Source organism: Hipposideros armiger, unplaced genomic scaffold, assembly GCF_001890085.2.
Source record: "Hipposideros armiger isolate ML-2016 unplaced genomic scaffold, ASM189008v1 scaffold_181, whole genome shotgun sequence".
Lineage (NCBI taxonomy): Eukaryota > Metazoa > Chordata > Mammalia > Chiroptera > Hipposideridae > Hipposideros > Hipposideros armiger.
In genome coordinates this window covers 228,044-255,156 of record NW_017731531.1, presented here as the reverse complement: position 1 = coordinate 255,156, position 27,113 = coordinate 228,044, and the positions used below count along the sequence as shown (strand labels likewise).

The 27,113-nt window shown below is 47.3% G+C and overlaps 1 protein-coding gene across 1 annotated transcript in view; it reads right to left on the bottom strand.

Moving 5' to 3' along the window:
- Nucleotides 1-27,113, bottom strand: part of SERGEF (secretion regulating guanine nucleotide exchange factor) — a 209,572-nt gene that overhangs the window by 153,622 nt on the left and 28,837 nt on the right. Inside the window, 1 exon segment of the mRNA XM_019652555.1 lies at nt 5,398-5,549. Within this exon segment, the coding sequence (XP_019508100.1) occupies nt 5,398-5,549 (152 nt within the window).

Here is a 27,113-nt window from a genome sequence, read left to right as displayed (position 1 = left end):
GTGAACACTGCTACCCCATTTGGGGAGGCTTCTCAAACCTGCTGCACCTGGTAGGTTTGGGCTGCCGGGCCCCGTGGTCCCAGAGACCTCCTGGTCCTCTAAGAACAGCCGTGATGCTGCAGATTACTTACCAGAGAGCAACCTGGGGATGCTTTTTCAGGCTGTGTTCAATTCTGCCAGAGCCCTCCGGACTCAGCTATTTGCTGGTGGTAGATTTCTGTGTTATTTAGGGCACCAAAGTCCCACAGACTTGACACAAACTTAAAATTAGAAATGCATTAAATATAGGAAGGGAGGAAGGTCATTCAGGAAAGGCAGCCTTCCGAGGGAGCTGCAGGACAAAGATGCCCTGGAAACTTCCAGGTTCATTAATGGGTTTTACACAGCATTCAAGTGGTATTTCTCCTTCAGAAATAACACTGTGGAAGGCGTAAGGGACTGGCTGAAACCTCAGCTAACACAGCTGAGTGAGTGACTCTGCAAACTAAAAATAGCTTCTTTCCCACTTGTTCTGACAGATTTCACTTAGACCCTGCACACAGGTTGATCCTCCAACAAACAATTTTAGTCCTGCAGCAAAACGAGGGCTGATGGCATCTGGGCTTGACAACGACTCAGTCCCTGGTGCCACTCTTGTTTATGTCCACGTTTCCTGCTCCTGCTCCAGTGGCTGCGTGTGCGCACGCACGTGCATGTGTACACTGAGCCCCTTGATTGGGATTTGGTGCTCAACCAAACGTGGATGGAATTTTAACCAAGACCGTGACTCAGGGCCATGGCTACAGACTGAACCCAGAGCAAGGCCCTCAGAAGCACTGGGAATCAGCTGCCTGCCTCGGGTCTGCTGAGTCCTAGCTGGCCTCCCTGGGCCTCACTTCCTCAGTTATGAAATGAGGATAACCACTCCTATTGTGGCCTATTTCAAAGCATCGCACCAGGATCAAACGAAATAATATATGTGCGTGTTTTTCCTTCAGACTGTGCTCCTTTCAGAAGGATGGATGGCCGTGAAGGGGCAGCTAGACAGGCAGCCAGACTGCAAAACTGGGCTGCACCACTGAAATGGGCCGGCGTCCCAGCAGTGAAAGCAGGTTTCGGTTCGCGGTTTTATTCATGTTGTCCCCTCTGCCTGGAATGTCCTTCCACCCCTGCTAAACTCCTACCCAGTTCAAACAACACTTCTTTTTGTTAGTGTCTTCAGAATACATCATTCTGTCTTCACTGCTTCTTTGGCCTGTCGCATACACCTCTAATAGCACTTTTCACTCTGTACAGAAAGGATTTATTTATGTACCGGGAAGCTCTTTCGGGGCAAAGACACGTATTCTTTATCTTTGTATCCACCTCCCCACCCACCACCAGTGCGTGGCCAATGCGGGAGAGCAGAAAGGTGGGACAGCACACGGAGCCTGGAGGGCGTGGCAGGCGGGGGAGCCAGGAAGGTAGTGTCACCGAGGCCTGCATGCCCCCCGCAGTAAGGGCACAGCCACAGGGACGGGAGTCAAAGCCAAACTGCAAGTCCTAGGAACACCCGGCGGGAGCATCATACTAAGTCCCAATGACCTAAACTGGAACAGGGGGCCCTGGGGACAAGGAACAAGGGCAGAGAACAGAGCCAAGGCGAAGAGGCACAGCAAAGCTCCAACGGTCCTGAAGCCTGGAACGTCTGTATTAGTTAACACTCCCGGGTCTGCCCAGGTTGAGCCAGCAGCTAGGGGCTAAGTGATCGGGGCTATGACCCTGAGGGACTTCAGGGGCAGGGGTCATTCCAAGTTTAAGTAGTGATTATTGATATGAAGTAAGAATCAGAGATGGAAGGGACTCAGATCTATAGGAAACATTAGGAGTCATCTGGCCTAACATCCCCAGCCCACATCCAGGGGAACTAAGGGTGCAGGAGCAAGGGGGCTGGCCCAAATTCACTAAGTCAGGGCAGATCTAGAACTTGACCCTCAGAGGCTGCTCCCCTTCCGTCAAGCAGGTCTCCTGATGGGTCCACTAACACACCAGGTGCCCAGCTCTACGTCCCTCAGAATCTTGCGGGGAGTCCCAATGTGCCCATGAAGTCAGCACAAGCCCTCTGACCAACTGTGAAATGCAGGCTTTCACCTTCGGGTGACGTTTAGAGCCAATGTTCCACAGGACACATGCAGGACACAGCCCCACCTGGGGCTTGGAAAGCAAAAAGGCTGCTGTAGTAGTGCACGTCTGCTGTCAAGGAGCAAACAAACCTGCTCACACACACCCTGCCCTGCCACGTGCGTGGGGGTATAATCCCGATCATGGTGCTGCCCTGAAATTTTCCAGGAGTGGCTAGAGAGGCCCAGCATCTAAGGCAAATCCGATAGTGCGTGAAACACATAGCCTTCACCGCCGTAAGAACATTAAAGGGAAGGCTCGCCAGGTCAAAAATCTCAAAGTCTTTCTCAGACCAGAGAGGACACACAGCTCAGAAGAAAAGAACTGAGACCCTCAGGGAATCAGAGATCCTGACTCTCAGGCTTCCAGAACTTTCATCCAGGTAAGGGTACACATGTAAAAGGACATATGTAAGTTTACTTCATCTACACAGAAGGTACGCGAGTTTCAAGTACTTCAAGTCCAAGTCCCACTGTTTACCTACTGTGTGATCTCGGGCCAGTGACTTACCCATTCTGAGCCCTAAGTCTCCTGATTTGTAAAGCAGCGATTATAACCTGTGTCCAGGTTTCTTGTGAAGATGAATATATGTAAAGCACTTAGCACTCTACCTGGCCCATAACAACCACCAAGTACCACTGTTTATTTGTTTTCTTTCGTTCACAGGAAGGGGTGGTTGGTTATATCACAGCCCAGCTACCTATCTACCTCTGCTTTCCCTTCCTGCCCGGCTGTCCCTCCAGACCCTTCAGGACAGACATCCTACCTGAGGCCCTAACCCAGACAGCTCACGCCTCCCGCTGCTTATCCCTTGGACATAAAAAAAGGCAACTGGTCAGCTATGGGCCACACTCAGGTCCTTAAAGGTCAGGAATAATCAGCTCAGCTCAAGGCTGTTCCTTTCTCCACAGGTGTCCCTGCACCTCCCTGGCCAAGTCCCTAGCAGGGTGTCACCTAGTTTAGTATGGCTTTTATCTTATCCAAGGTACATGAGGCTTAGAATGGCATTTGGGCTTGACAATCACTCTGAGCAGTTTATGGCTGCCCACTGGCTTGGCTCTGGGCCTCAGGCAAGCAGATGCCTGACAAGCCAGACCTGGACATCAACGGTGCAGATAATTCGCAGCCCCAATTTATGAACAGAAAAACAGCCTGGGGTCTGACCCTGCAGTGCAACCAGCAAGTGTGCACACCAGTGCCCCAGATACTAGGGCAGAGATAGATGGAGGGGAGCACGGAGCTCGCGCCGGCTCCTCAGATTGCTCTGCTAAGAAGCTAAATAAAAGGCACACCAATGTCAGGCTCTCAGGTGCTATGCTCGCACTGGCCATGTCTGTCCCAGTGCTGTACACTGTGCCACCGCAGGGCATGAAAAGGCTTTAAAGAGGAAAAAGAGAAAGGACCCAATAGTTACTGAGTGCCTGCCACATGCCAGGAACTTTGCATATAATCCTCATCGACGACCCTCTGTGGTCGGTATTATTATCCTCATCTTACCAATACAAGCAAAGACTCAGGCAAATCCATGAAGCCTCTGAGCTTCTGCTATGCTACCTGACCACAAAGTCTGAAATGTCCTGGGAAAGGCAAAGAAAAGCGAAAGAGTCTAGTACTATACACCAAGCTCCCAGCACCTGAACTCACTAAGCAGACAAAACCCACTTAAATACTGCATTCCCTCATTTACTGCTGGTGGGGGCAACTTCTTTCAAACAGAACCCAGAGAAATTAGCAAAAGTCATAAAGATGTTCATGGCCTTTTCCCCTGCAGTTTCATCCCCAAGATTTGATTTTCAAGAAACAGTTAAGCAGGGTATTCACTGCAGAGTCCACCATAGTGCCAAAAAAAAAAAAAAAGAAAGAAAGAAAGAAACTAAATGTCCAACATTCAAAGAATGGTTTGGAAAATCCCAGAACCTTCCAAACATATAATGGTATATAGCCACTATAAATGATCTTAAAGACCAAGAAAAACAAAGCAAAGCATTTGTGACAAAATAAATGAAGACAGGATATAAATCACTGTAAATACTATCACCATAACTTTGTAAAGTATGTACATGTACATATGCAAAAAGAAATATAGTTGTGTTAGGGTGGTAAGATGATGGGTGTTTATTATTATTATTATTATTATTATGACCATGTCCAAATTGTCTTTGCAGTGTTGTTTAGTGCATTTTCAATTAAAGAAAAAGAGAGACAGACAGACAGACAGACAGACAGACAGACAGACTCAACCCAGCACTAAGGAAAGGCCCAGGAGGACCAGGGCTGGGATGTGAAGCTGAAATGGAGAACCGTCCTACATACCCGGAAGGAAGAGGCCAGGCAGGCCCTGGGGGAAGGGAAGCCCTCTAGGTATGGAGAGGGTTGTAATTAGTTTGATGCTAATTACAGAAGTCTCACTAGCTTATTAATTTTTTTTGACAGACTCTGAATGAAGACTGAATCCCTTTATTAAGCCAACTTGGGTTCAGAGGCACATTTCCTGCGGGGCCATCCTCATTCTTCTCAAAAGCCATGCCTTTTCTTTTCTTCTTTCTTTCTTTCTTTTTTTAAGGACAGCAGTAAAGTAAAATTTAGTAATAGAAACACACACCCTGGAGAAATTAAGACTCCTGCCTTAAATGCAGAAATTCAAGACATTTCAGGAAACTAGTGGGGCGTGAATAAGCGGCTGAACTACAATGTTTTCTACACTGGGAAATATAAACAGAAGTGCAAAATACTTAGCTCAGTATTAAAGGCCCCCTTGACCAGGTTCCAACCCATCTTTCTGATATTACCTCATATTCTCCCCCACAGACACCCCATGCTCCAGCCAGACTGAACCGCCAGTGGTCCCCCAAACACTGTCTTCATTTTCCTACCCCCATAGCTCTGTTCAAGCTGTGGTGCCCACCTAAAAGTCCTCTTATAACAGCTTGTTCACGTCGGACCCATCCTCCAAGGCACAGCGCAGAGTCACGTTCCCCTTGAAGCCTAATGCAATCCCTGTCCCCTGAATTCATTTCTCACTCCTCAAGTGGACCCAGAGTACCTGGAACCTCTAAGGGAGTTACAGGCAGTCTGCCTTGCAGTAGTTATCTGGATAACTGCCTTTTCTACCATATTAAACCAAGAGTGACTCAAGGCAAGGACCCTTTCAGATTCCGGTGTGAAACCTACCATCATGCCTGGACTGTAAGCACATAGTAGGCCCTCAATAAACACTTCACATAAAGACAAAGACATCTATGGAAAGTCATTTCCTACCTCGGTTGCTCCGATTACGCAGTGCAGAGACGAAGGTGTCGAGCTGGGGAGGGACGAATCCTGCTTTCCCAATGTCCAGCCTTCGTGAGACTCCGGCTTCCTCCCCAGTTGACCATAGTCCGCTCGGCCCCAGGTAAACACTTTGCCAGTTTCTAAAAACAAACATTACTTGAGTTAAAGGCTCCTTTCCACAGCTGTGCTCTCACAGGTAGGCACTCAATTATAAGAGAAAGTGTGAACATTTATTTTAGCGCCAACGACCATGTGTACCAGGAGCCTTCCTATCTTCCTGTAAAGCCAGCACAAGTAGTCACATTTTACAGATATGGGAAACTGAGGTTCAGAAAGGTGGAATGACTTGGTCAAGATCAAGTAAGTGGTAAGTGCCAGAGCTGGGCTCCAGCAGGGGCTGATTCTAAAGCCCAAGCTCCCGCATTTTAACAGACCTGGACATGGCTACAGAGAACACTTCGACCACGCTGTATGGCCTGCCCTCCGCGCCCTCCCCGCTCATGGCCTCCTTGAACTTTGCCCTGATGTTTGTTCTCAGGCTCTTCCCTTTCCCAAACCAGGGCCTCCAAGAGCCAGCTTGAAGTCCCCCAGGCTTCTACTTGCTGCATGTCACAATCTCTTAGGGCCTTACTCTGAGCTCACTTAATGGCCAGTTTCGTGGTGTTCCCCTCCGTGTAACATAAGAGGACCTTTCAGAGTCTACACTCTTACTCAACAAAGTTCTAATGGTCCCAAGGCAAGTGTCTATGTGTGCTGGAAAGAAGGCAGTGAGACAAGGGGAAAAAGACAAAATCATTTAGAACCAGAAGAGCATTCAGTTCCCAGGTGCACCACTTGGGAAGTGGCCAGAGCTAAAGATGATTGAGGAAAATCAAGTTTGGTGAAAAGAGAAATGACCTTTCTTCCCCCAGATGAGAGAAAATCTGCCAAATTCATTCAGTTGTACCAAGTGCCACATTTGTTATTTCAACAGAAATGCAAAATCCGATGAGGCATAGATTATTAACAGATTCTCTGCAATAAATATGCATAACCATGTGCGCTGTATAAATTCTTTATACATGTTTATTTTAACAAAGAAAAGCTTTGCTTAAGAGACAAAACACCAAGTAATGCATATTAAATTCTAGACAACTCTACTACATACTCTGTGTTTAGCACCAAAGCTTCATCTGGCCCCACAGTCAACATATGGCTTATAGTGTCAGCTCAAAAACAACCAGACTCATGGAGGAGATGTCAGAATGCTGCAGGGACTCAGGGCTCCGCAGGGATACAGCTCTCAGGATCAGTCTGCTCGCGGACGCTAATGTAGTAGATGCCAAGAAGTTGACAGGACTCTGACTTCCGGGCTTCCTCAAAGAGGGAGCAATGTCTGGGCAGCTTATGGGTAGCAGGCGCATTCCAAGAACTGGGAGTGGGTCCATTCAGATGTACTGCCTCAGGGCCTCACGTGTGCTGTTCCTTTGGTCATGGATGACCTTTCCTTACATCGTTCATCTGGTAAACTATGGCTGAACCATTACAGTCCAGCTCAGGTACCACCAGTCGTGTGCACGCTCTCTTGACTCCTCAGTTCTCCAGAGAAAGGGTAAAACCCACCCTCCCGTGAGCCATCTTTACTATTGTGCTCATCCAGCACTATGTCCCATCTAACAGGTAAGAAAATTCAGGGTCAGAGAAGTGACCAGCCCAGGGTTACACAGCTACACTACCTCTCCTTCTACAAGCCCATGGTACCTCGCTGCATTGGCTATTTACACTGGCCCGCATCACTGGGTAACCACTCAACACTCTTCCTTTGCTTCTGTAGGATTAGGCCCAAAAAAAAGCCTACGTGCCCAGGACCCACAGAGCATCCCAAACTGGCAAACTGTCCCACTACCTGAGCTGGCTGAGATTCACAAGCAGACTGCCTTCACAGGGAGAGTTCCCAGCAGCCAGAGGAAGAGACCAGGACTTCTTAAGTGACCCTAGCATCACTCTGCTAGAAATAACTGGCAAGTTGCTCTCTGCAATTCTATAGAAGAATTGTGTTATCAGAAATCCCACAATGAATCCTTTCTTATCAAGTAACCTTCTCTGCTACTGATTATTGATGTCCAAGACAGGCAAGACTGCCAGAATTTGGGGCCACCATTATTACATCTCTAATAGCAATTCAACCATTCCACTTACATAGCACTTTTCACCTTCAACGCACTTCACAAAGATTAACTAATTAATCCTCATGCTCCCTAGGGAGGCCATTGACATTCTCCTAGAGACAAGCCCAGAAACCAGGCTGAGTTCATGTCCAGCCTTCGGGCCCAGCCTGCTTGCTCGGTCCAGTAGGTACACTCTCTGAAACTGTCTGTTTCTCCCCAAAATATACTCTGCATCAGAAAGCTCAAGGAAGACAGAGGAGACTCTTTTCCTTTTCTTTTAAACAGGCATTTATTGACCATTTCCTGGGTACCCTGCACATTCACAGACACATCCTCATTTAATCCTCATAACTCTATAATATATAGATTATTAAGCTTATTTTACAGATGACATTAAATAACTTGAGAGGTTAAGTGTCTTGGTCAAGTCCAAACAACCAGCAAGTGATGGAATCAAGATTTAAACCTGCGTCTTCTGACTCCAGGACCCATGGTAGCTCCAATGATTGCACAGCTGTTGTCCCAAACTGACAAAACCTGGCTGATGAAACAGCTGTTCTGAGAGTGTTTGAGGAGGGGGAAAGCCAGATTAAATGGATGTGTTCTGTGTACCATCAGCTTTCCTCACTTCCCAGGAGGACAGTCAGAACTCAGGGCTATCAGTACTGAAATACAGGCATTAAACACAAGGATTATGATTTTTAGGTCACCTGGAGTAAAAGAAAATAATGAATCCACACACAAAAGACGTTCACACGGCACTGTATACAAATGTCTGCCTCAGGCTAAAGCACGCCATCAAATCCAAGGAGATTCAGATCACAAATGTAACAAATGAATCTTTTCCTCGGAGTAAAGAATTATATATTACTACGATGAAATAGGGATACATTAACATCATTCAAAAAGTATAGGTATGTGTCTCCAGATAAATGATAATTTTATAAAAATAAAGTCAGCAAGCAAAACATAATTTAAAGGCATGTCCATGTGAGAACTAACAGAATAACTATGGAGCCAAGAAATATACATGGCAAAAGATCCCAGCCCCAAGTAGAAAACAGCAGGGGCCAAATGAGTCGCAATGACAAAGCTTGCCAGGGGAGCTAGGAAGATGCGTTTCAAGCTAGAATTGTCCTGGCAGGCTTGATGGAACAAGTGGCATTTAAGGTGAACTTCTGGATAGGAAAAGAAAATGAGAAAATGGGAGAGAATATCCAGGAACGGGAAGAGGGGATGCAAGACGATGGAAATCGAAAGGTACAAGGTGGGGCAGGTGGGGAGTGAAGGTCATGAGGAAGAAGGGCTGGGGGGAGAGACAAGACTGCCAGCCTGGGGCCAGCCACAGAGAAATGCCAGGCTCGGGGTCTGGATCTAACCTTCCAGACCAGGGACCCCCAAACTCATTTGCTTGTACTCCCTATCAGTAAAATATTGTTTAACAAACCACTAATATGTGTATATTCATTTATTAAAGTAAATACAGTAATGCCTTGGTTTGCGAGCATAATTCGTTCCAGAAACAAACTACTCGTATTGCAAGACATTGCTCGTTTACCACGTTAAAATGTATTAGAAATGTTTGCTCATCTTGCGGAACACTCGCAAACCAAGTTACTCACAATCCAAGGTTTTACTGTATTTACACTGCATACATTTATAAATTATAAATGTACCCTTATTCAAAAATATACAGTGTAAAATCATACTCGAAAAGTACAAAATTTAGAAGAATGAGGTAAAAACATATAAAAGAAGTCAATTTTCTCTTCCTGCACCCTAGCAATTTGTCTTGCATGCTAACTTTAGGGACTATGTAGACATACCATAGGGAGACTTCAGACTTTTGAGCAGGGGTGGGGCCTGATGAAAGGAATGTTTTGGGGTGGTACACCTGGCAAAGGATTAGAGGAGGCCGATAATAATGATATTCATATCTAACACTTCCATAGCACCTACTATGTGCCAGGCACTGTTCCAAGCATTTGCTATATGGCATCCTGTTTATCCCTCCCAACAACCCAATGAGACAGGCCCTCTGACCTGCCCCATTTTGCTGGCATGAACAAGGCACTTACTCAAAGTCACAGTGGTAGTGGGTGAAAAGGAAAGGAAAGGAGGAAACCCCTATAATAATAGCTCAGCCTAAGAGGCATCAGGGTTGAAATGAGGGATGGAGTCATGGGGTGGAGGGGTGGTAAGAATTTGCAAGGCTTGGCACCCAACTGGATGTGAGAAAAAGTGAAGAGAAGATAAACACCAGTCTGAGCGTTCAGGATTTCAAGGTTAGTGGGAAGGTGGAGGTGCCATTAAAAGAAACAGACAAAGGGGAAGAGATGCTAGATGAGGGGTCCCAACAATGGGAATCATGAAATGTTATTTCATTACCAAATGACTACACTCTTCTGGGGCCTTTTGCAAACATCTTATCAAATAGTCAAACATAAATAAAGAGGAAGTAAATGAGGAAAAAGACTGTTAGGTGCAAAGCCCTGGGGAAGGGAGGGGGCAGTGTTCCAAGGTCAGGGGAGACTCAGGACAGTGGGTGGATGGTGAATATTCAAGGGGCCAGCTTCCCTTACCGTCCCTCAAAGGGCTGACCAGAATGGCGGTAAAGGTAGGTAAGAAGCCACAGCTATAGGCACGGTGAGAAGCTGAGCTCTTCAGGGAAAAGGGAGTTTCTAGCCTGTTCCAGGGAAAGGCATCCTGAAGGTGACAAGAAGGTAGATTACAGTAATATAAGGAACACACACATTTTCCTAACAGAATTTGACCCAAAAGGGAAAAGAATGTCATTGTAGATATCATAATGGAGCTAGCAAACAGAGGTGGATGTTGTAAAAAGAAACCCATGGGTCAGGAAGAGAAAAGGCCATACAACCTCTTTAATCCCTCCCAGCTCTACGAAGCCTTCTGGGGTACACACACACAAGAAGGAGGCTGCTCTCTACCTGTGAGTTTATTATAATTCATCTGTTTATAAACACCAGTTCCTCTCAGGGTTATTAATTCTAAGTCCTTAGAGCGCAAGAACCTTATTTCTGGAACTCATCCTTTGTTCTGATACATGCACAGAGATTTTACAAAAAGGCACTTAGTGATAATGACCAAGGACTGGTCAAACACAGAACTAACTGCCTGATCACCCATCTGACCTTCCCATGTAAGGAGCAGGAGGGAGGGAAGGGAGAGAGCTCAGAGCACCGGCAGTCTCACCAACAAGCTCTTCCACAAGTCCTTTTTGCTGCTTCCCTCTGCCCTGGCTGTCTCTACTACCCCCGACCCCACGTGCCTAGCCAACTGTTACTCTGCAGCTCTGCTGAGCCCTCAACCCAGATCAGATTGTTCTGTGCAACAATCTCAGAGAACCACGTTCCTCATCTTGGGAGCACTGATGTCAGCTTATAAACGTACACTCGTTAGGACTGTTGGATTAATGTCTGTCTCCCCCTCCAGAGTCAGCTCTATGAGAGCAGGGCTATCTGTTTTGCTCATCGCGGTATCCTAGAATAATGCCCAGCACAAAGTAGTTGCTCACTAAATATTTGTTGCCTGAAAGAACAAATGAACAAGTGAATCTACCCGCTTCTTGCTCACCACTACTGAACCGTACCATTCACTGGCTCCCTCTTGGGCACATTCCTCCACATCTGTAAAATGGGAATAATAACATCGACCTTGTAAGGCTGGTGCAAGGATACTTTTGCATAAAGTGCGTGACACGTATTAATAAATGTTAGCCACTATTATAATACTATTACTCCCTTGAACTGAACGCCACAGCCTTATCAAGGACCTCCATGTTCCAGCCACAGTTTCCACCAATTTGTCAAATCTTCTCAGCCAACTCCCATCGACCCATGTCTTCGGGTCAATGCCTCTACCGATAATCCAAGAAGGGGAAAAGCACTGAAGTCTCCGCCATGGAATGCTGCATTTCTGTAAGACTCAAGATCGTCTCTGGCACATAAGAGGCTTCTGAAGTTCTGCACCATACAAATCAATTCAAGCTAAGAAAAAAGAAGAAGGCTGAAGAGGAGAGCAGTGGAGGGAGAGATGGAGCAGGTGAGCTGGAGAACGGAGGAAGCTTTAACCTGAGACTCAGAAGACCCGGATCCTAATCCTGGCTTCCCTTCTAGGCTACATGGCCTTGAACAGTCCCTTTCTCCTTGAGGCGCCTGGTGTCCCCATCCATAAAGTAAGAGGGCTGGAATAGATGACCTCTGACACATCTTCCTGATCTAAACTTTAATAAATGTTGTCTAAAAAAATATTCAGTGTCAAAATAAGCGGTGTACAATCTAATGTTATTGACGCTTTTGGAATACTCTGACCAGCGTCCTAAAATAAAACATGCCCTTTAATACCAAAGACCACTCACATGGCTCACAATTTAAATAAAAATTGGGACTTGACTGCACATCCTATTATGTTTTAGTAAAATGTCCCTTGTCTCTAAAGTTGTATCATGAACAATGTCATGTAATAGAAAGTGTGGGATTTTTTAAAAAGTTAATGCAGGAATAAAATTTCCAAGCACGGCCTGCCCACCTGAAAAGGGGAGAAGCAGCAGCCTGCAGAGAGAGTGAACAAAAGGTAAGGGTCTGGGGAGAATTCATTTATTGAGAGATGACACTGTGTGAAACTCTACTTCAGGCACTGACATTAAGTTATATAATTTAACAAACCCTTAATGATTGGTGTGCACCCCATTTTATAGAAAAAGAAACAGATCACAGAGGTTAAATGACTTGCTCAAGATCATACAGCTAATAAGTGGCAAAGCTGCAATAATGATGATGATAATACTAACACTAATAGCTGATATGTTGAGAGCATTTATTTCATGCTAAACTCCATGGATTAGCTCACAAAAACACTCCATGAGTATGGATTATTACAATCCTCAAATTATAGGTGAGGGGATTTAAAGCACAGAGACAGGTTAAATCTTGGGTTCCGAGTCCACAGCTGTCAGTGGCAGACAGAGCTCAGACAGAACCCAGCAGCCTGGCACCAGAGTCAGGGCCCCCAGTGACTGCCTTGCATAGGACGTACCACTTTTCCCTAGGTCACACTGCCTGTTCAAAAGTGAACATTCCAAGGACTTCTGAAGGTTGTTCAGGGTCACAGGGACGCATGCATGGGCTACAGGGCACAAGGAGAGCCCGGCAGTGGGTGACCAACGAGCTTCATTCTTGGCCTACACGGCAAAGATCAGAGTCCCAAAACATGCTGGGCACACCACACCGCTGCTCCATTTTCACCGCTGACTCTATTAGCTGTCAACTAGGGGGCACTGGTGATAGAAGTCAGGCTAGACTGTACCCACATCTTATTAGGGAGACCACTTCATGGATGGGGTAGATGCTTAGCCACTGCACTGTACATCTGAAGCTGAATAATACTGTATGTCAACTATAATTTTATATATATATATATATGTATATATATATATATATATATAGTCACAGGATGTGGAATATAGTGTAGGGAATAGACTCAATGGAATTGTAATAGATATATACGATGTCAAAGGGGCAGTAGATTGGGGGAGGGGGTTATCACTTTGTGAGGGGTGAAATGTCTAACTATTACGTTTTGTACACAAGGAAGGAAGGAAGGAAGGAGGGAAGGAAGGAAGGAAGGAAGGAAGGAAGGAAGGAAGGAAGGAAGGAAGGAAGGAGGGAAGGACGGAAGGAAGGAAGGAAGGAACTGCACCCTAAGGAGCCCCCAGACCGGCTGCAGGCCCATCTGCCCCACACGGGATTGGAGCTTCCCAGAAAAAGACAAGTGCTCTCTTCTCCCAGACCAAGTGAGGACGTCTCAGGAAGCCCCCGTCTTAGGTTGTTTAGTAGCTCCCTTGCCTTCCATGCCAGATGGCTGCCCCTTTGTCAAGGGCATACTCTTCTCTCTCCCAGGCCGCAGGGTCAGGCTGTGCCCTGGCCCACAAGGCTGCTCAGCCTGTCATGCCAGTGGGGCTGGTTGTTCAACCTACAGAGCTCCTTCTCGCCCTCAGGGCCCGGCTCCTGCCGCTGTCTCCCTAACGCGTCCCATCATCCCCTGGTCAGAACAAGTCATCCCTTCCTTTAGGAGTCGCTGGCATGGTGCTTCAATCTCTGTCCCAACAACTATCCTGTGCTGCCAAACATAAGATTATGTGATGACAGGTCTTATGTTGCCCTCTCTATTAGTCAAGGTTCTCCAGAGAAACAGGACCAAAAGGGTACAGACAGAGATTTACAAGGGAATGGCTCACATGGTTACGGAGGCTGGCAAGTCCACAATCTGCAGGACCGATGTCTCAGCTCAAAGGCTCTCAAGCAAGAAGAGCTGGTGGCCCCACTCGGGAAGCCGGGTAATTCTCTCTTATTCAAGGAGGGGTCAGCCTTTTGCTCTATTCAGGCCCTCAATTGACTGGATGAGGCCCACCCACATTAGGAAGGGCAGTGAGCTCTACTCAGTCTACCACGTAAATGTTAATCTCATCGCGAACCACCCTCACAGAAATGCCAGAATAATGTTTGCCAAACATCTGGGCACCCTGTAGCCCAGTCAAGTTGACACATAAAATTAACCATCACACCCACTGAAAGGGAGAAGAACAGGGATCCCCTCTCTCTGTATTCCTCCCAGCACCTAGTACAGGGCCTGACCCAGAACCAGTGATCAGTATTTGCTGAAAGAAAAAGGGGTTGCAGACATTGCTCTTACATGCCACCAAGGACATCAGAGACCATTCCATCCAACGCTCCAAAGAGAAAAGAAAGCTGAGGAAAATAAATAACTTTTCCCAAGTCACACAGACTACTTGAGAAGCAAAGCCAGGCATTCACAATATTCAACAAATCATGACTGAGCACTTGCTCTATGCCGGGTGCTGTCCCAGGTGCTGTGGGCCACAGCAGTGAACAAAACACACAAAACTCCCTTCCTTCATTGAGCTTACATTCTAGTGTGACAGACAACGGACTAACACATGTAGAACATCCCCCTGGCAAGACTTTAAGTGCTATAGAAAAATATAAAGTAGGGAAAGGGAACAGGCGAGCTGGGGGGTGGGGGTGGGGAGAGGTGGAGGCCTCGGACAACGGGTGCCCAGCTCCCAACTTTATGTCTGGGCTTTTCCTCTGTAGCATGCCATCTTTCTTAAAGGAAGAATCTTAAATTTAAGAGACCTCAGCCAACTCATGAAGGGGCAATGAAACCTGCTCTCACTACCTCATAGGACTATGATGAAAAGGGAGGCAATAAACATGAAAGCACTTTGTAAACTCTAAATAAAGTTAGTAGTAATACATGATGACTGTCACTCTTTCTCTAAAGCCAGTTTGCAAAGAACCATCATGAGAGGCGGGACCTCGCGACCCTGCTCCGAGGACGCTGCTCAGGCTGAGTGCTTGGGCTCCCTGCTCCTCCAGAGGCCCAGCACCATATCGGGCTGCTACTCACACGGAGCAGCCACTTGGCATGAAGAAAAGTCCCTGATTGAGGTCAGTGCCTCTGCAGATGTTTCCCAACTCATTTCACATTCAAACTCCAAAGCTTCTTTGCACACTTTTAGACTCTTATTAATAACATTTTAAAATGTAGATTGCTGCCTAATCTTAGCTGCGTAATTAAAAAAATAATCTTGCTTCTCTCCCTCCCAGTTAGAAACAAAACTATACCCCAGAGCTTCTGCAGCTAAGAATCACACCCTGCAGAAAAGCTGGTAGGAGGCTCAAGGGGAGAAGTGGGGGGGGCGGGGGGATTGAAGCCAAGGAGCGAGCCTAATCCCTTGATTTTAGAGAAAATGAAACTGAGGCTGAAGGAGGGGAATGCTTTGCCCAAGGACCCACAGTGTATTTTGGCAGGGCCGGAACCAGAATCCCCGTTTCCTGCTTCCCAGTAGACTCTGATGCTGCCTCGTGGGGCGAGGGAAGGAGGAAGGCAGACTAAGTCCTTGGAGGGTAGGGATCTTACCTATGTGATTCTCCTCACTCAATGAGCACTGTTCACCCAGAGAAATAGCCGTAGGCCTCAAATGTTCAAGAGGATTACGGGAACAAGGTTTAAAATCCTTTATATTCAATTTAGACTCACAGACTGTCACAGCAAGATGGGACCTCTGAGCACTCTAACCCAACTGTCTGCTTCCAACCGGGAGAAGTGAGGCCCAGGAACGAAAGTGGCTTATCTACCTGCGGTCAAATGGTGAGTCAGAAGCAAAGCAAGACTAGATGCCATGCTGCCCTGACTTCTAGCACATCCTGTCCACAGCTTCGTCCAAAAATACCAGTCAACTCTCAAAATTTCCATCGCTACCAAAGGCTTCCTGGGCTCCTTAACAGGGAAGAACAGACAGGTGAGGTCCACAAGGTCCCTCACTGCCTACCTCCCTGAGATGGCTTTCTTGGAAGGCCCAAGGGCTGAGTGATGGAAAGACACACATCCCTACCCCCGTCGCCTCAGGATTCTCCTCTCCCTACCTAGAACTGCTGTCCCTAGCCCGGACTTCAGTTACTGTCCATTGCAAAAGATCATCAGCAGTTTCCATCTCTGTGAAGTTACAAAAAAAAAAGTTAAAAAAAAAAAAAAAAGGCCAAGCACTGCACCCAGCTGTTCGTGAGGCCGAGTTTTCCACTGATGACGATGACTCACAGCGCCCGAGCTGGAGGCTGAGCTGGGAAGGAGACTTAGTGAGGGAAAGCCGCATTCGCCAGCGCCTGGGCCTGCAGAGGAATGCTTGAGTTCCTTCAGTAAAACCCCAGCACCTGGCTGGGGGAACAGTGCCCCCTACAGACTACCCTGTGGCCTTGCAGGAGCACTACCAGAGACGAACCATAAACTGGGGCGAGCGATCCTGCTAAACCCACCATGGTATTGAAGCTCTTATGTTAGCAAGCCAGGGTCCCACCTCTGAAACCCCAAGAGAACCCACAACCCCCCAGAAAGACTATTTGCATCCTCAGCTCCCAAAGAGAAGCTGGCTTTTGGTTAATGGAGGCCCAGACTAAGATCTTCAAGCAAAGGAGAGAAAGGTTGCCCCCAATCTTTTGGAGGGTAAATAATTCACCCAGGGGCAGAAGGAGGGAAGGGAGCCTATCCTGGGACGCCAGTTCATGGTCACCCAGTGACAACGTTTTGGGACATGACTTTGGATGGTATTTACCTCTCAAATTTCTTCTAACCCCACCCTTGGAAACTCTCCCAGGTTCTTCAGGAGAGATGGGTATAAAGACCAATTAGAGTCCTAAAAAACTACACTCAGAGATAGGGGAGCACTCTCCCACCTCCACATGTAAGGACGCTGCAAGGGAGAGACTGCAAGGTCAGGAAGAGTCCATGGAAGTGACGTCCACTCCACTGACAATGGTTTGAGGATTTGCCACTTGTATCAAGCAGTGGCAGAGCAAGCATCGTCTGAGCAGGCTACTAAGGAGAATCCATTATGATCTGCCACCCACCAAGAGAGGGAAGACAATCAGAAGACTGGGAGACCTGATAATTCCAATGTAAGGAGCTGGGGGATGCTTGGGCTCAAAATCCACTGTCAAAGCTGGTGGGTGGTGTGACAAGTACTGAAGTTATATTCAAATTGCTTATCTGGAGGTGCATGGCCTTGTGCTATAAAGAGCCACCAGTCCAGACCCACGGTGGGACAGCCTGTCTTTCCCTTCCACATCTGCTAATGTCCCTCCCACTCTGCTCTCTGCTCCCATCTGTCCCTCAGGCCCTAGAAGAAGCGCCCTTTACCAGCACCCCACCTGCCAAGAAGCTCCAAGTCACCAACATGACCTTCTGTAAAAATCTGACACAGTTCAAGGCTGCCTCCCCACGGCTTTCACCTACAGTCATGCCAGACACAGGAAGTACCACAGCCACACTGCCTTCCCTGGAGCGGCTGACTTCGCCATGGTCAGCGACGGGGAAAGGCATCTGCTACACAGGAGTTTTCATTTCACAGGATCAGCTCCAACCCAATCGGCAGAGCACTGTTACTGTGGAGCATCTGCCAGGACCCGGGACACAGCCCTGTTACATAAAGAGCCCGGTGTAACGCAATTTATTAAACTGGGTTCTTCCTCTAGATCAGCGGGTCTCAACCTTCCTAATGCCGTGACTCCTTAATACAGTTCCTCATGTTGTGTTGACCCCCAACCATAAAATTATTTTCGTTGCTACTCTACAACTGTAATTTTGCTACTGTTATGAATCGTAATGTAAATATCTGATATGCAGGATGTATTTTCATTGTTACAAATTGAACATAATTAAAGCATAGTGATTAATCACAAAAACAATATGTAATTATATATTGTGAAATATTTATTTCTAATTACAAATAAATGAAATTTTGTCTTGAAGCATGGAGACGGATAGAGGAGCGGTGTCTCGGTTCCTAAGACCATCGAAAATATGTGTTTTCCGATGGTCTTAGGCAACCCCTGTGAAAGGGTCATTCGACCCCCAAAGGGGTCGCGACCCACAGGTTGAGAACCTCTGATCTAGAAGAAACCCTTGAAGTCTCTCTTAGGAGGGGCCGGAAAGGGCAGTGGAGGGCTCCACGGGGTCCTACTCCTGACTCTGCATTTGTTCGCTGTGGGACCATCTCCCCAGACTTGTTTCCTCAAATTTCAAATAAAGATAAGATGGTCCCTTCCAGCATTATAATTCCATGACTTATTATTGTTTTCACCAAAATGACAAAAAAAAGTAAGCTTACTTTGGTATTAATTTTATACTGTAGGGTTCATTTCCTTAAAGCCTTCCTATCTGTGGGCTTAAAAGACAGCAATGACGAGTGGAGCCACAGACGCTGGGGCTGGCTGGAGGGAAAGTACATGAAGGAGAAGCCAAACGTCAGACCCTTCTAGCAGCCCAGGCAGGGGAGGCCCCAGCAGATCGCAAATAACTGCACTGGGAAGCAGTACTACTACTGACCCCCGCCCGTGCACACAGTCATCTCCAGATCACAAAGTGCTTTCACTTCCAGGATCGTACTCAGCCTCACAACACCCTCAAAGTGGACACGGTGGTGTTGCTGACCTCCATTTCACATTGAGCAAAGTAAGGCTGAGAAACTAGACAGGGTGAGTCCATGTCTCTTAACGGGTCTTCAGTTTCCTCACCTATCACTTGGGAGTGAGCCTTACTCGGCAAACTTTGTAAGGATTAAAAATAGATGGTTTTGGAAAGCCCTGGCGAGACGCCTGGCACACAGTGCATCCTTGTATAAAGAAAGGTGAGTATCCCTTCCCCCCACACCTCCATCTCCTCAGGGCAGTGTACGGGGCAAGCCCCTCAACTGCTTGTCTTCAGGCCCCTAAGAAATGCTTTAAGATGGAAGGCAACATGGTGGCTTCCTCAGTGACCTTCCATGTGGCCTGAGACGGCTTCCCAGAGGCACAGCAATGAGCCAGGTAACTCCAGTCCCTACCACTCTCGTGGATTCTAATAGTCACCCCAGCTCATGAGGGAATGGGGTTCCCCTGAGAATCCATAAATCAGCCACAGAAATGAGACCTGAGGCCAAAAAAGCAAGCATGAGGCCTCAAGAGAGGAGCCTGTACAAGCCGCCCTGAGGCAGGGCCTCTCCTTCACTGTTCCCCTCCCCGACAGAAACCTTCCGCTGCTCACGGAATAAAGCCTGAATAAGGACCCATGCCTGTTACACTTCAATGTTTCCAGTCCCTTCTCATTCTATCGGGCCCCATGTTAAGTAAAATGCACCAGGGTGCACTTCCTAATTTTATACCTTTGTCTAACATTCCTTCTGCCTACCCTCACCTCTGCCTATTCAACAAATATTTGTTTAATAACATAGTGGAGGAATGAAGAAAGGAATGTGTGAATGACAAAATATATCCCTGTGAGGCAGACAAAACAGGGATTATGATTCTCATTTAACAGATGAGGAAATGTGGGCCCAGAGAGGTTAAATGACTTGCCCAAGATCACACAGCCAACAAGCGACCAAATTAGAGCTTGAACCTGGCTCTTCAGGATTACTTTGGCCACATCCAGCTTCCTCCTGAGGTAAAAAGTCACTCCCAGGTTAGGAAAAAGCTGATTCAAGATTCCTCAAAATGGGCCATTTCATCTTAGCACACATCCGAGAGCACTTTAAGGCTCTGGCTGTCACTACGGTTATTGAGAGTTCCCGTGAGACAGGCAAGGTCCCCTGAGAAAGGGCAAGCACAATGCCATCTGTCAAGAACCTAAAAATGATGGCGAAATTACAGGCCAGTCACTTAAAGCTCACTTTCAGAGAGTGCTCCTGGAACAAATCAATCCCGCCAGGAAACAGGAAAAGGATTCCTTGAAGGGAAACTGAGCCCTCTGCCAGGGGCCACTGAGCTCCTGGACCATCAGGTGAACTTGCAGAATGGCTGGTGCTCCCACCCACTGTGAAAAGGGGGAAGCCAAGGACCCATGGCAAGGCCTTGCAGACATGCAGGGGCAAAGCTGACCCCCCAACCCTGGGACACCAGGCAAGGCTGTCAGCCTCGGGCTTCTCTGAGAAGGTGGGAAGAGTGCAGGGCCCCAGGCTGGGTCTCCTGAGCACAGCCACTAAAAACGGCACAGCTTCCACATCTGAAAGCTGCAGCCATCCCATGCAACTAGCCTGCACCGAGCCTCTCCCTACCCAGGGGAGGTCCAGGGATGAATAAAACAGACCAAGTCTCTAACCCGGTGGGGCTCACATGTGATGAGGCCAGAGTGACAACAAATAAGTAAATAATAGTGACACTATGGTTTCAGGCAATGAAAACAGCTCCAGTGACAAATAAAGCAGGGTAGGGGGTAGGGTATGGCTGGGACAGGGTGGAGAAGACTATTTTCAGTGGGGTAGACAGGGAGGGCCTCTGTGAGAGGCGACAGTTGGGCAGAAAGTGATGAAAGTGTGGCAACAGCTTCGGGGGATCAAAGGGACGAGCACTCCTGGCAGAGAGGGCTGCTAGAGGACAGGCTCAGAGAGGAAAGGTACTAACCTCTTCTCAGAAGGCTGCATACCACCAGCCACCACCCCTAACCTGCTCCATAAATGCCTGCCCTTTCCTACTTTAAAGGCCTTCTCCTCCCCTCCCCCGGCAGCCTACCACAGCTCCCTCACAAGCCTTCTCCAGGGAGAGAAAAAAAACATTTGTTCTCCCTGCTCTAAAGCTTGGGAGTCACTTGCTGCATTTCCAGTGCAGACATTTTAAGGGGACGCAACATGATGAAATGAAATGACTACGACCTTCAACAGCAAACAGCATAGTTCAAGTATCTGCTTGGCTCAACTAACTGTGTTACTTTAAACCAGCCACTCAGCCTATGTGAGCTTCAGTTTCCTCACCTGGAATGCAGGGGACATGAACCCTACCTCAGAGGGCCATGAGGAGGATGTGAGAGACAGCACCTGGCAGAGGAGCTAGTACATGGTTAAAAGCTTTGCAAGGATTGGTTCCCTGCCCTACTCTGACCCCGTTGGAAATTAAAATAAAATGTTTTGCTCAACCAATTGTGCTAACTCATGTCTTACTGCAGTGTGCCTCTAGCAAGGCCCATCTGTTGGGTGTGAGGCCTGTGAGATGACCCTCGGTGAAGGTTCCATCACAGCACAGCCTGATGGGAAGGCCTTGGCTGGGAAGAGAATGGGGCAGGCAGGAGGGACGCGGGAAAGGCAATGGACACTGCCCTTACTGGCGGTGCGGGGATGTACATCATTAGGACCGGGCACTCAAAGAAACCGGGATCAAGGCACAGTTAACTGTTGTCCTCCCTTCCCACCTCTGACTCACTGGCCCAGGGCCCAGGCCCTTGCCTCCTGGCTCTCCTATAGGGCAGCCAGCTAGAGGCCAAACCGATCTCAATTCTTTTCACAAGAGAGGAGGTGATTGGGTATTAACTCATGGTGAAACCTTAGGTAGCCCCTCTTCCCTCTCTGGGCCTGAGTTCTTCCATCCATAAAAAGAGGGGTGGGCCTGGGTGTCCTCTGAGGGTCCTTTCAGTTCTGGCCTTGCTAATTCCGACTCTAGAGGTTGGCCCTACCCACCTCACCCCCAAGGCTGCCTGCCTGCCCACTGCTGCCATCTGGTGGCCTCCAGGGCCAGCTGCATTTGGCTTTGGCCAGGCCCCCAACAAGCCCCTTATTAAAATACACCTATTTCTTAGAGTGAATCTTACTTTTGCTTCAGCTGGACACACACTGCACTTCTCTGGACCACAGATCAATGGGCATTCATTGCCAAACACAAAAGCCAAAAATAACGCCAGAACTTCACCTCTCTAGCAGAAATGACACACCGCAGCTGAGAGTCTGACCTCCCTGCCGAAAGAGAGGACGTGACCTAACCTGCCCAAGGTCGGTCGCACAGCTGCCTGGATCCCAGACCAGCGCACAATTCCCCTGTACCACAATGCTTAGGGCTGGTGGGCAACCTGGAAACCAAAACTAAAGTCAGCCCAGGGCTAAGGAAACAAAGCCTTTGGAAGTGAGATACAAACTGTCAGGATTCCTTGCAAAACTCAGAAAGGATAAGATAGAACATGTGAGCAATGCTTGTAGAAATTCACTGGAAATAACCAACTGGAGGTGCCCAGGGTATCTCCTACCCTTGGAGGCCTCATTCACAATGACATTTGCAGGCCCCCAAGTCACCACCACAGCGTGGATTCTCGGCTGTGCAACCCACCAGAGGGCACGGAAGGCACACTGGGGTGGCAGCATGTGTCTGCTTGTGCTTCCACGTGAGTTCCTCGGCGTAGTTACAGCGTTTCTGCTCTGACTCCAGGCCTCTCTGCACCTGGCCAGAGAGGCTCAGGAAAGGCGTATACAGGCAAGACCTTTAGGCTCCTGTGCAATCGTGGAAACTGTCCACCCTCTGTGGACTCAGCTGATCACACTCTTAGCTCTGTCTGCTGCCTTCTTCTAAGACAGCGGTTCTCAACCTTCCTAATGCCGCGACCCCTTAATACAGTTCCTCATGTTGTGGTGACCCCCAACCATAAAATTATTTTCGTTGCTACTCTATAACTGTAATTTTGCTACTGTTATGAATCGTAAGTATCTTTTTGTTTTCCAATGGTCTTAGGCGACCCCTGTGAAAGGGTCGTTCGACCTCCAAAGGGGTCGCGACCCACAGGTTGAGAACCGCTGTTCTAAGCCCTATAGTACAGACCTTGAAAAAACAAGCTGTGCGATTTAAGTAAGTCACTTGCCTTTTCTGGACTGTCTTCTCACGTGTGCAGTAAATGGAGTTCTACTGGATGATCTTCAAAGTCCTTTTAATTCTAAAGTTCTGGAATTTGAAATCAAATCAAGGCAAATCTAGGCTACTCTTCCCCTGCAGAGCAGATATGAGAAAGGAGGAAGTAGTCAAACAATGCTCCCCTCTAGTGGTTTAATGCTGTCACTACACCCTCTCAGCTCTGAGCCCTATCACTGAACTCCGTGTAATCCCACCCTGAACTCTGAACAGGAGCAATCCACTTGCAGCCAGCCAAGCCCTGCGGCAAAGGAGCAAGAGAAAAAGCAAGGACGCCAGGTTCCAGGAACCAATGAGGGCTCTGAGTAGGTTCCACACCAGTGGGAAATTCTCCATCTTCAGGAACAGGTATATATGCTGGAGCTCACAGCCACCTTCTGTGACCTCCAACTCTTCTCTCCAGATGAGGAAACCAAGGCTCAGGGATGTTCAGAAGGGATGTGCCTGAGGTCACAAAGCTGACTCACAACTCAGCCAAAAATAGATCCCCGCCTTCTTGCCTCCTACAGGCTCTTGCCTCTTTTCTCTGCGGCCTCCCAACTGAGACCCGTGGAAGTGATTCGTCAAGGACTTACACACAGAAATGGATGGCAAAGGGGCCAGTTCCCTGCACAGAGGGGCAAGTAATTTTGTTCATTAACTTTAACATTTATGGGGGAAATAATCAGACTACAAATTACATGTTCAGCATAGAAAAGTTAAAAGAAAAGAAAATTCACTCATCATCCCACCTATCAGAGATAATATTCTGGCATATTTCCCTCTAGTCTTCTATAAAACTATCCTTTGAAAAGAAAATTAGAAGTGATAGTATAGTAACTTATTGCAATCTACTCTTTTTACATTCTATATCATAAGCATATTCCTCTGTCATTAAATATCCTTTTAAAACATTCCAGTTAATGACTATATAGTCCAACAGATGGTGGCACCATAATTTATTTAAGCAATCCCGCTACAGTTTCATTTGTTTCCATGCACTTGTTTTTGTCGTTATAAATTAGGCTGCAATGAATGACCATATTCTTAATATTCTAACATCCACAATTATTTCTTTAGGCCAGTTTTAATTTTTCGCAGGATAAAATTTCAGAGCTGGAACGGCTCCTAGAAATCATTATGTCCACAACCTCCAACTGCCCAGATGGGAAGAAAGAGGCCAGAGAGTTTTGCGTCTTGCTAGAGGGCAAAGAGAAAGCAACACAGCCAAGCCACAAACCCTCCACCCATTAAAATGTGACCTTTCTGAAGGATCTCACACCCTCTCTGACCACCCTCGCCCACACCGACCTCTTCTTTCCCTGAAACCCCAGAGCGTTTGGTATCCGGGCCACTCCTCTGGCTCCTTGTCACATTCTTTTTTATTCTGCTACTAAATATTTCATTTTTTCATCCAACCACAAGTTCCTGAAGGTGGTTCTGAATTTTATTATTCCTCTGTATTCTGTAGCACGGTGCTATATACAAGTAGGTAGGCATTCCACAAATATCTGCTGAAAGGTCAAGGATAAGTAAGAATCTCCTCCCTTACTGCGTGGGAGGGTCACTGACAAAAGTTGGAGAAAGACGCTTCTTTGAAGAATAAAAGAGTCTAGTTAATGAGTGAGAGCATTCTGAGATACCTACAACTTGGAATTAGAGCAGCAGACTTGGGGACAAAAGATCAGGTTCAAGTTTTAGCTCTGTCCATTTATGTGACCCAGGGCAATGGTTAACCAAGCAGGGACTTGTCTGTGGAGCAAGGGTGATAACATCCCTCGTGTCAACTTAATATGAGAAAATGGAAGTCAACGCCCTTTATAGTGATAAAAGTGGTCCATGAGAGCTATGATTGCTGTTGTAGTATCATAAATGGACATAGAATTGCTTCTGTGAACCCTGGAATGGTCTCCTGATTCTCACTCCTAGGAGACCATCTTCTAGTTTCTACTCCACGCACAAACCCATTAAAGGAATCTATGGCTATGCATATCAGGTAAGAATCAGTGTTTTCCTGAAGCAGAACTTCATGTATAGAAGGAAGTATTATTCCTGGCTCAGGTCCCTGGGTTGGATGAGTTGAGTCGTCCCTACCTCCTCCTCATCTCTGGAGAGAATGTGACAAAGTGGAAAGAGCGCTGGACTGAGAGCCATGAAAGCTGCGTTCTGCCCCAGCTCCTCACTCACTCCCGCTACTTCCTCCCTCGGCCGGCCTCCGTTTCCCCATCTCTAAACTGAGGGAGTCAAGCAAGATGAACTCCAAGTTCTCATCCATTCCTGACGTTCGAAGGATTCTAGGATAAAAACTAATGACTTTAGGGCCGGCTGAGTGGCACGATGGTTAAGAGCTGGCTTAAGAAGCCAGAGGGCCCCGGTTTGGATCCCACATATGAGGGCCAGTGACACTGCCCTCCACAGCTAAGATGCTGAACAACAGCTCAACCTGGAGCTGGGCTGCCGTGAGTCGCTGGCGACGGCGTAGGCTGCAGCCCCTGTGGCAGTGGGTTGCCATGGGCTACCGTGTGTACCCAGCAGCCAGCGTGAGCGGCCAGCCGCCGCAGTGAGCGGCCGTCCAGAAGCCGGCGACTGATCTGCCTCGCCCGGGAAGAGCGCAATGATGGTGCCAACTTGGGCAAGTGAAGCAACGTCCTCCACAACTAGATTGAAGAACAAAACGACAGCAACTTGTCTGTTCCCCTTCCCCAATCTCCCAACACTATTCCCATCCCCCCAATTCCCCAATAAAAATCTTTAAAAAAAAAAACAAAAACTAATGACTTTAATAATAAGCAAAATGATCCATTTCAAAGTAGTCCTTTGGGCTCGGTTTGACTTTCAACCATTGGGTTTTCAAAGTTCTAAAGCACAAACAGTATGAATTCCAAAGCACCTGCTTTAAATAGAGCCCATGAGGTCAGAATCTCCCTGAGCCCGGTTGAGGTTTCATGATATATAGTCCCAAAGAAGATGGAGTAATATACACTGTCACCCTACTCGGGAAAGGATGTTGAGCCCAAAACAGAAAATTCAGCATTAGGAATATTTATAAACTCGGTTTAGTGTGAATCAATCGCTGGGCTTGGGTTTCACTAATGCTTAGACATCCGATGCAACAAAATATTTCTTGGTCTGTGACACTTGAAGAAAGGAGAGTGGTCCTTTCCACATATGCCATGCAATTCCCCACTTTAGAGAAAAAGAATAAAAAATATCTCAACTAAAGGATATAACCAACACCTAGGAGGACAGTGATGGGAGGGGAAAAAACTTACTGAAAAGTAGAACTGGATTTCTAGCTTCAATACAGCCATAAAGTAATTTTGTCTGCTCTCTGCTTCAGTCTTTTAATTTTCAAAGTTCCTTCTTCCATCTCTGATTCTCTAAAACTCCTAAGACTCTAGGACTTTCTTAGGTGACACTGAAGAAAGCAAGGAATGTCAAGCGTTCTACATTTGTACTTTTTCAATCCATCGCCTTCAGGAGACCACAAGGCTACTTTGGGATACTGCATGGCTTAGGGAAAGCGTCCAGCATCCCCAAAGCACCCAGACCCTGGATGTTCTGACCAACCCCACATTATGGTTTGGATCTTGTGTAAGTCATTCCCCTTGAAATTCTAATCACCAGCAACTGGCACTTAGCATTCGAAAGTGATGAATTTCTGCACTCTCCAGGCGAGTCCTGAATTAACCTGCTGCCTATCCAGAGACATGCATATCCAGCCCCGCAGAGACCTCTGCTGGAAGGAGAAGATATGGGGCGTCTGACCTTCAGAAATATCCAGGGTTTCAAAGGGCACAGGAAGCTAACATGTCCTGAACCGACACATGAGCCCAGTGCTGTGCCAGATGCTGGAAGCTTGAATACATCATTTCATTTACTCTTCATACAAGGTCAGCAATATTTTCCCGTTTTTCTAATGAAAAAATAAGCTCAGAGAAGTTAGGTTTATTCATTTGTCCAACACGTATTGAATACTGACCTTGTATGTGTCAAGTACTTTGCTAAGCGCTGAGGATACAATGCTGAGCAAAAAAAATGTGGCCCCTGCCCTCATGGAGCTTACAGTCTAATGGGAGGGGGAATTAGTCAGAGTCCTACAAAAAATAGCACAAAGGAGCGGTTGCAGTACTCTGAGAACAGATAAAAGAGCAAAGTGCCAAGGAAAGGCCTCCCTGAGGAGGCAATGACTAAGTTGAAGTCTTAAAAACAAAAGCTATAGGGCTGGCCGAGTGGCGCGATGGTTAAGAACTGGCTTGGGATGCCAGAGGGCCCCGGTTCGGATCCCACATATGAGGGCCAGTGACACAGCGTGAGCGGCCAGCAGCCAGCGTGAGCGGCC